The sequence below is a fragment of the Drosophila simulans genome, chromosome 3R (genome assembly GCF_016746395.2).
Source record: "Drosophila simulans strain w501 chromosome 3R, Prin_Dsim_3.1, whole genome shotgun sequence".
NCBI classification, from domain to species: Eukaryota; Metazoa; Arthropoda; class Insecta; order Diptera; family Drosophilidae; genus Drosophila; species Drosophila simulans.
In genome coordinates, this window is record NC_052523.2 from 14,226,099 (window position 1) to 14,235,967 (window position 9,869).

The 9,869-nt window shown below is 44.6% G+C and overlaps 2 protein-coding genes across 5 annotated transcripts in view; one reads left to right on the plus strand and one right to left on the minus strand.

The window, feature by feature from the left end:
- The window catches only part of LOC6728455 (cadherin-87A), a 57,108-nt gene extending 47,294 nt beyond the window's left edge, over positions 1–9,814 (plus strand). For all 4 annotated transcript variants that reach the window (XM_016176909.3, XM_016176908.3, XM_016176906.3 and 1 more), the window contains exons 5-17: positions 1,222–1,284; positions 1,351–1,697; positions 1,763–1,908; positions 1,969–2,276; positions 2,337–3,400; positions 3,843–4,910; positions 5,779–6,378; positions 6,439–7,037; positions 7,097–7,880; positions 7,939–8,214; positions 8,275–8,537; positions 8,595–8,937; positions 9,000–9,814. In XM_016176909.3, the coding sequence (XP_016035073.1) occupies positions 1,230–1,284; positions 1,351–1,697; positions 1,763–1,908; positions 1,969–2,276; positions 2,337–3,400; positions 3,843–4,910; positions 5,779–6,378; positions 6,439–7,037; positions 7,097–7,880; positions 7,939–8,214; positions 8,275–8,537; positions 8,595–8,937; positions 9,000–9,074 (5,928 nt within the window). In that variant the 5' untranslated portion in view covers positions 1,222–1,229 and the 3' untranslated portion in view covers positions 9,075–9,814. The remainder of the gene's footprint in view (positions 1–1,221; positions 1,285–1,350; positions 1,698–1,762; positions 1,909–1,968; positions 2,277–2,336; positions 3,401–3,842; positions 4,911–5,778; positions 6,379–6,438; positions 7,038–7,096; positions 7,881–7,938; positions 8,215–8,274; positions 8,538–8,594; positions 8,938–8,999) is intronic.
- LOC27207248 lies at positions 4,916–5,758 on the minus strand. The gene is made up of 3 exons (XM_016182974.3): positions 5,422–5,758; positions 5,162–5,362; positions 4,916–5,103 (listed from the first exon to the last, which is right to left on the minus strand). The coding sequence occupies exons 1-3, from the start codon at positions 5,664–5,666 to the stop codon at positions 4,977–4,979; spliced, it is 573 nt and encodes a 190-aa protein (XP_016035075.1). The 5' UTR covers positions 5,667–5,758; the 3' UTR covers positions 4,916–4,976.
- Positions 9,815–9,869: the final 55 nt, after the last annotated feature.

Genomic DNA, 9,869 nt, shown 5'->3' on the forward strand with positions numbered 1-9,869 from the left:
GCCCATTTAGGCCCTTGGCCAGTGTTCTAAGCAAATAAACCCACACAAAACAAGGTCCAAACTGAAAATATTTAGTCGAGCTTTTATGCATAACTAATTGGCCCAGCCTGGTTTTGGTTCTCGCTCCAGTCTTCCGCAACTCCTGCGAATGCACCTAAAAAATATTTGAAAAATTTCTAAAATAATTCGAAAAATATATATTGGTCGGTAAATAGCTATCTATATATTTGAAGTTTTTTAGTATAAGTATTTGAGTTAATTTGCTTGTTCTTTTACCTCACAACATCCAATTTCCGCCTCAAACAGTGAAAATACCACGTTTTTTCTCAAAGTGTACTCGTGTCCCTTCGCCTGTTTGTGTGGTCATCGCCCGGCTGTCCCGTCTGCTGGTTGCCAAATATGTGCGCCACTGGTCCACGGGCCTGCGATGCTGGTTCTCGGTTAGGTGGTGCGTGCCGGACAAATGGACGGACGCATCAGGAATGTTGGCGCCTTCGGCGATTCCCTGGTCCAAAACCCTGCTTCGTTTTTCGACCCCACATCCCCTCCAGCCCGCAGACAAAGTGCACAATTTGCCACAATGTTGCCTGTTGCCTCTTTTTGTTGCTGGTTGTCATCAACAACGTTATGTTGTTATAGCCATCATCATCAGTAGCTGCCCCCTGCCATCCCACCACCATCATCATCATCATCATCATCCGCATCATGGTTGTCACGCTCTTACTGGCCTGTGTGCATTGTCAGCTAATTGAATTTTCAGCATGAAATGAAATTTAATTTATCTTTATTGTTTGTTTATGCCACCAAATGATGAAAACAAAAACACGGCAAAGCCGAAAAAAAATCAAATAACAACAATATATAACACCCTAAAATTTGATAAGAGGATTTTTATGCGCTTTTTGGGAGCTCATATGTATTTGTTTGCAATTCCGAGTAGTCTTTTTTTAAGTCTCCCCTTAAATGGCACCCTTTTTAAGCTTCCATTTGAATAACAATTATAAGGTAGGCTTGAAGGTATTTACTTGTAAACGTTTTTCACCTGCAATTATAAAGAAAATGTACATTTTTTTACAGCATTCACAACATTGATTTTTTTCTTGTTTTTTTTGTATCTCCGTTTTGTGTCGCAAATTTGTTTGTTTAAGCTCATTGGTTTCAATGTTTGCCGAGTATAAAATCAAACAAACACTTTACGTTCATTTTGTTTACTTTTTGCAGACCCTAAAATGAAGCTCCCCTTGGGGCTGTTGATGATCTGTTTGGGCTTGACCCTCGCAAAAGGTTAGTACCACGAAAAAAACCTAAAAGAATTGTATAAATTTAATCATTTTTAACTTTTTAAATCAGGAGAGACAAATCTGCCACCTGTATTCACGCAGACCCTGAACAATATTATCCTTTACGAGAATGTGACTGTGGGTACGGTAGTTTTCCGTCTGGAAGCCTATGATCCCGAAGGAAGTCCTGTTACCTATGGAGCCATCGGTGCGGATCACTTTAGCGTGGATCCGGTTTCCGGAAACATAACGCTGATAAAACCACTGGATCGTGAGGAGAAGGATACCTTGAAGTTCCTGGTGTCGATAAGGGATCGCGTAGATCCCGAGGGAGAGTCGGAAAGGGATAATGTGGTCGAAGTGCCGATTACTTTTATTATTCTTGATCTGAACGATAATCCACCGGAATTTCAAAATGTTAGTACACTTATTAGCTTATAAGATTGGATATACATTTAATACTGGTTTTAACTAAAATACAGACTCCCTATGAGGCCGATGTAAACGAGGATGCTGCGGTGGGCACAACTATATTTGATAAGATTACAGTCAAGGATAGGGATATAGTTGGCGAAAGTCTCGACTTGAAATGCTTGCCCCAACAGCAAAGTCCAGAAGCTTGCAAAAAGTGTGTAGCTCTCGAAAAATCAATAGAAATACCGAACTAATCAAATAAATTCCAATTCAGATTCCGCTTGCATATCATAAAGCGAGATGCCACCATTCTGGAAGCAGCAGTTGTGCTCAATGAAACCCTGAACTACAATCAGCGGATGGTTTACCACTTCCAAATCGAAGCCACCGATGGGCCGCACAAGACGCAAACAACGTTTGAGGCGAGGGTGAAGGATGTGCAGGATAAGCCGCCCGTATTTCAGGGCTCCCTCTCCACGGTTATTGATGAGGACAGTCCCATTAACACCTTGGTGCTTACTGTCCACGCTCGGGATGGCGATACGGGCGAACCAAGGAAGATTGTCTATGATCTACGGACAAGTAAGTCGAGTATATATTCTCTTGTTTTAATTCGTACTTATATGTTCACGTATTTCACAGATCCCAATGATTACTTCCTGCTGGATGCTCAGACAGGAGAACTGCGTACAGCTAAACCATTAGATCGGGAAGCTTTGGAAGATTCCACTGGTATTATATCGTTGGTGATTCGCGCTCGTGAGCTTGTGAACGGAGTGCCCAGCGATGATCCCCTCACAAGTGCTACGGCCAAGGCAACGGTGACAATTAGGGATGTAAATGACTCTCCACCGGTGTTCAATCACAAGGAGTACTCCGTGTCCCTTTTGGAGAACACTCTACCTGGCACACCGCTCGCGCTGGACATGAGCGTCAGTGATGCTGACGTGGGCATTAACTCCAAATTTGCACTGCGCCTGGATGACGTTTCCGGCGTATTCGATGTGGAACCTAAGCTGGTCACCGGGTACTCGCAGGTCAATATTCGCGTCGCAAACGGCACTCTGGACTACGAGAATCCCAACCAGCGGAAGTTCATCGTTCTGGTGGTCGCCGAAGAGACAGACACCAATCCACGGCTATCCTCCACGGCAACGATTACAGTGAGTGTTTTGGATGCCAACGACAATAAGCCAGTTTTCGAGCAGGAGAGCTACTCTGCATCTGTTTCGGAGGCGGCGCTTCCGGGTCAGTACATCGCAACCATTACGGCTCGGGATGTGGACTCCGGAAGTTATGGTGACTCCGGCATTCGGTACAGCTTATCCGGAACCGGTGCCGAACTTTTCCATGTCAATGAGCAGACGGGTGTTATAATCCTAGCCAATTGCCATGGCAATGGGGAGAGCAATAGACGCGAGCGACGTGATCTGAACGGGGATGAGCATGTCGAGGATGAAGATGGCGAGGGTCACCTGGAAATGCTCTCCATGGAGGCAGCTACTCGAGAAATTGGCACAGAGCCCACCGTCCAGTACACGTTAATCACCCAGGCGCCAGAGGAGCAGGCATCGTCGGTTCCACTATCAGCTCCTGTTCCACACGCAGCTCCATCTGGAGTTCCCGCAGCGACTGCTAATGACGACAAGGCACCGCAGACGTGTCTGGACTACGAATCGGAGACCACGTACTTCTTGTCATACAAGGTGAGTGACTGTCTCAATCTTCGTGTGCGGGTGGCAAGGTTTTTATATGCGTACGCTGGTGAGGGAACCATGTGGGATGTGCATCGCGTGGGCAGATCCCTCCATAACATGTAGAATATAAGTAACGAAAGAGGATTGAAATTCAGGCCTGCCTCTTGATACATTTGATATCTTCTTAACGCCTTAAATCTGATTTAAACTAATTCTTCCCGTTTTATCATTTAGATATATTTAGCCAAATAATTACTTTTCTTTTTCCCATTTCAAATGTATATTTCAAATGGCCACTTCGTTGCACATAAATTATGATAATAAGCTGAATAAATTAAAAGCTTTAATAATTAATTGCGTGTACATACATTCCGTAGTTTTATGACAACTGAATGAAACTAAATAACTATTATGAGGTTTTAACTAAATTTGTCTATATCTATCTCTTTAGGCCACCGACGATAATGGACGTGGATCCGCATCTGTAGTGTCCCTACGGATTTCTGTAACTGATGCCAACGATTCCCCGCCAGTCTGCGAAAGTCCCCTGTACAGGGCGAGCGTGGATGAGGGAGCAGTGGTCTTTGATTCCCCGCTGATTGTCAAGGCAAGGGATGCGGACACCATGTCCAGAATTAGCTACAGAATCCGGGGCTCTGAGCAAGTTGAGACCATTTTCGATATTGATCGTGAGACCGGGCAGATCATCATCAGGCCGAATGCCACACTAGATGTGACCAATTTAAATAGCGATCAGCTCATCTTCGCTGTGGAAGCCAACGATGGACTATTCACTGCTCACTGCGGCGTGAATATCACGGTTCGGGATGTAAATAACCATGTGCCCAATTTCGAGCAGCAGAGCTACAGTGCCGTCGTCGAGGAGAACTCGGAGATTGGAACGAGCGTTGAGCGGGTGCATGCAACCGACTTGGATACGGGCAAGAATGCAGAGCTACGCTACCGCATACAACAGGGCAGCTTTGACGACTTTGGCATCGTTGAGACCACCGGCGAGGTGTTTGTTTCCCGAAAATTGGACTTCGATCGACGCAACACCTATCAGCTGCAGATTCAGGCTTCCGATCAGGGAACCCCAAGTCTTACGGGAACCGCCACTCTGACGATAAATGTTCAGAACAGTAATGATAAGGATCCGTATTTTGTGCCAGCTACACAGCATGCTGAAGTGCGAGCAGACGCTCCTCCCGGGCAATTGGTCTACACACTAATCGCCTTGGATCCCGATGTTGCCAGCCATAATGCTTTGGAGTTTGCCGGCACCGACGACATCACCGCAATCGACAAGGAAGGCAAGGAGTTGCCGCATTATGATCAGTTCAAGGAGTACTTTAAGATTTCCAGAAACGGAAAGGTTTCGGTCAACAAGCAGTTGGATCGCAATTTGTTTGCTGTGATGAGGATCAACGTTCTGGTTACGGACAGCACGGCTCCCAATGTCCAGCAGGGTCGCGGTTTGCTTATCATACAAATCATTGATGTCAATAAGAATCCACCGGTAAGTAAAATATCTGCAGATTTTATAGTATATTATCATTCTATTTTAAGATATATATTTAGTTAGTTAGGAAAAATCCAAGTTTTGGTTCTCCAATTCGATTTCATCTACACTATCTGGTCCCAAACTATGTGATTCCTCGTTGAAGGAAACTAGAGTTGCCAAGTGATTGTGATGGTCCGAATAAATATTCCTAAGACGAGTATAAATGTTTTAAAGCAATTTTTTATATTAATATTATTAAGTCTTACAAGACAGAGATGCTGCAGACAATCTTGACTCCCATCTGTATAAGAAAGAAGATGAAAACAGGCGTACTTTTAGGATAGAGATAGCACAAGCTGCCGTAGCCCAAAGTAATCTCGCAGAGATTTAGGACGACATTGTCAATGGCCTGCACTATGATGGTAGGCATAAGCATCTCAGCTTGCGAATTTGTTAGAATTGGGTATCTGCATAGAGAAATATTTGGAATTATTAAATGGAGTAATCGCTTAATAAATTCACTCACATGGCCACAATGTTAGATGCCAATCCTACGAAGCATAGACAAAAGCGAATCACTATGAAAACACTGATGAGGAATATAAAGATCTCCCTGATCCAAAGCTCCTCATTTGATCCATCCACGCCAGCTTTCACGTTTTTTAAGTCTGCATATAAGCGGTACACATTCATATAAGTGGCACTGTGCAAAATCGAAAATACATTAATGAATAGAAGCTTAAGCTTAGGAGCGGATAGCTCATTGATCATTCTTCCAATGTGGGGTTTGATGGCTTAAAGAGAAAATTCACGAGAAATTTGAGCTAATAATTTTGATTATGTTCTCAAAGTCACAGATAATAAAAATACATAATTTTTTCAGCGCTTCAATGCACCATGGAGTGTGGAGCAGCCGCAAATCAAGCTGCAAATGGTGGAGGAGCAGCCTGTGGGCACCGTACTGACCACTCTTCAGGCCACCGATGAGGACTCCAGCATTGGCGAATTTAATATCAGTGACAACGACTATTTCGCCATTAACCAGACCAGCGGAATGATCTACACCATTGCCCGGCTCGACTACGAAGCCGTAAAGGAGGTCAAGTTCCAAGTCACCGTCAGTGATACGGGTGTGCCCGCTCTAACAGCCACCGCTGATGTGGTGGTGGATATTATTAACCTGAACGATAATGACCCAAAGTTCTCTCAATCCGATTATTACTTCAATGTTACGGAAAACTCACCCCGCGGCACGGTGGCGGGAAAAGTGGAGGCCCACGATGGTGATGTAGGCGTCTTTGGCGAAATCACTTACACGCTTATCGGGGAAAATAACAAGTACTTTAGCATTGATGCCTATACGGGCAACGTAATGGTGGCCAATTCCTCGATTCTCGATCGAGAGCAAATTAAGGAGCTCACGCTCTCCGTGGTGGCTCAGGATAAGGCTCCGGCTGCTGTCCAAAAATCGGCTACGGCAACGGTGAGTAGAATGATTCCCGATTTCCTTTTTGCATTACCTTAGTTACTTTATAACCAACAGATCCACATTAACATTTTGGATGTCAATGATAATGCTCCCGTTTTTACACGAGATGTATACAACTCTACGGTGGCGGAAAATGCCGCCTATCAGCCGCCTGCAGCATTGCTCCAAGTTCAGGCCATTGACCAGGATGAGGGTCTATACGGAGATGTGCGGTATATCATTACAGCTGGCAACGAAATGGGACTCTTCAAACTCGATGCGCAGTCTGGCATTGTGTATCCTGCACAAAGTTTGTCCGGAAAACATGGAGCCTACGAGCTAACCATTTCGGCACGCGACACTCAAGGATCGGGCACCATGGAAAGCACAACGAAAGCGATTATTACTGTACTAAGGGTTAACCGCCATAAGCCGGAGTTCGTTATACCCGCGTTGTCCAATGCCACCATTGAGATACCTGGTGATATTGTTCAGCCCGATTATCTACTGCTCACCGTCAGGGCAATGGATAATGATACGGAGGAAAACGGCAAAATTAGTTACCACCTGCAGGTGAACAATCGGAACGAGCAGCAGACCGGGGAATTCAAGATCGATGAAGTGACAGGAGAATTGCGAGCCAAAACACAGTTGAACCGAAAAAACCGTGCCAAGTAAGTGTACTTTACTTTTACGTAGAGCTTTTCTAATCTGTAATTCTTAAATCCGTTAGCTACGATATAATATTGGTTGCCCGAGATGCAGGCAATCCTCCATTTGAATCCCTGCGTCTCCTCAGCGTCAGTATTGTGGATGCCAACGAGAACCGACCGGAGTTTCCCGATGCCTCCAATCCTTATAAGGTGTCGATCAACGAGAATAGCGGTCGGGATGTGAAGATTGGACACATTCAAGCGGCCTCTAGAAGCAAGCACAACCGGGATATATTCTACTACATGCTGTTGGGCAATGAGGATGGTGCGTTTTATGTGGACAAGCTGACTGGGGATATTTACACAAACAAGAGCCTAGATCGCGAAGAAACGGATGTGTACACTTTATACATCCTAGCCAGCATCAAGGCGGATCTGCATATATCCGAGGAGGAACGCGCCTCTTTCTCGATTAAGACCCTCAACCGGGATAACACAGTCGCAAAAGTGGCCATCACTGTCCTGGATGTTAACGACAATCCTCCCGTGTTTGAGAAGCCGATCTACTATGCCGGAGTAAACGCTAATGCCAAGATGGGGGCAGCTATTACGCTAGTAAATGCAACGGATGCAGATCAAGGCAAGAACGCAAAGATCGAGTTTATGATTGTCGCTTCAAATCTGTATAAGTTTGGAGCCACCAAATCCACAGGATCGATTGTTCCCAGTCCGTTTGCCATTTCACAGGATGGTCGCATCTCAGCAAACACTATCATGGCTGAGTACAACCAGGATCGTTTCGAACTGGAGATCGTGGCAAGAGAATTGGAGCAACCCCAACGCTCAGCCAGTACTAAAGTGAATGTAAGTGGTAGTAATATTATATATAACAATCCAATAAATATTATTTGGTTTCATGCAGATCTGGGTCTTTGATGGCACGCAGCTGGTGCGTGTAATTCTGTCCCGTCCGCCGGAAGAGGTTTACCAGGAACAGGAGGAGATCATTGCTGAGTTGCGCAATGCCACCCAGCATCGCATCATTGTTGATGAAATAAGATTCCATTTGGACTCGATTGGACGCATTCGTATGGACTGGTGTGACCTGTACTTCCATGCAGTTGATCCTCAGACCCAGCAAATTGCACCAGTTGATGAGATTCTCAAGGATATCGACAGAAACTACGATTATCTAAAGGTAATTCCTTTAAACTTTGTTTTGTGCATATGTATTTTAACTAACATTGCTTTATTTCAGGACTACTACGCTGGTTTTGCCATAGAGAACGTTGTGCCCGCCTACATAGCTATTGTGCAAGATGAGTTTGATCTAGCAGTGGCTGGATTGGTGGCGCTGGTCATCGTCCTTTTTGTGGGCGTTATTAGTTTTATTGTCCTGTGCTGCTGCCTAAAGCATTGGAATCTGTCGGTGCCCGTGGAGACCCGTCGCAAGGAGGCCCTAATTAAGAAGCAGATAATAGAGGACCTAAACACTACCGAAAATCCGCTGTGGATAGAACAGTAAGTCCTGATATAAACTGGTTTTGAATAGTTTCTGATTTTTGTATTTTCCTTCAGAAAATTGAAACTGTATGAGGAACAAGAACTAACCATGCAGGTTTTCTCGGAGCCCGATCACATATCCAACTCTGAGGCACCGGGCCACCTCGACCATCGTAGCTCTCTTGAGCAGGTTCATCATGTGGGCCAGACGGTGGACAACACGTATGCCACCATTCAGCCGCGCAATAATCAAAATCGTCTAACTGGCGGCGGTGGTGCCGGCGGTGGATCGATGCGCAGCGGGGGAGGTGCCAGCGCCGGAGGAGTGGGAGGTGCTGGTCTACTACTGGCCCGCGTTGATCCGCACATGAATGAATTTGCGGACTATGCCACGTTGCGAAACAATAGAGCGCCCTCGGTATGAATCCACCAAGCAGAAAGTAAAGAATATAATTTATATTTACACTTCTCCCTCTTCAGTTGTACGAGTTCACAGGATCCACATTTCAGGCTCCCATCCGGGACGGAGACGACGCCGTGGCCGAGCTGATCTAATGGTCGATGGGAACTGCTGCCCAAAAAGATGTGTAAATTATGTAGTAGCTGTGTATCTGTGTTGTAGACAAGCCCTCGCCGTGGTTAAGTTCAACCGAATCTGTTCTGTTGCACCTTTGAGTTCGTCGTTGCGTTTTCATCAACAATATTCTAGACACGTACATAGCACATATAAATACTTATATACATAGCGTAGTTGTAACTGGTAAGCCAGCGTTTATCTAGAACTCAAGTAATCAGGATAGAGAGCCAGGAGCAGAAACAGAACTACAAGAACCCATAGAGGAAATTCTCCCGCATAATTAATGACAATAATATATATGTACTATTATATATTGACAATGTCTAGCCGTAATGAAACGATATGAATATGTAAGAGTTACTAATGTACATCTACAATGGCATCTACACAATTCAGTCTTTACTCGAAAACTTCCGCGATATTAGTTTTAATGGCGATCCAAATCGTCTACAGCTTAAGTTGTACCACTAAAAAGACTAAATTATTTGCTCTTCCAATTCCGTAACACGTTTAGTTGTGTGTTAACAATTAGTTACTTAGATCCTAGTTTAATTAGCCAAACTTGCTCATACTTATAAGTTCAGAATTTAAGTTGGAGTGAATTGGAAATGTGCAACGAACTAAGTTACTTTTGACCGCTGTCCGACTCCTCACGGGCAGAGCCAGAAACTCATTTATGTTTGCATTTACATTAAACATATACACATACATATGATAATTGTGGTTTTATTTGAATTTTGTGGTTCATTGAACAGCGCAGTTTTACACCTGTT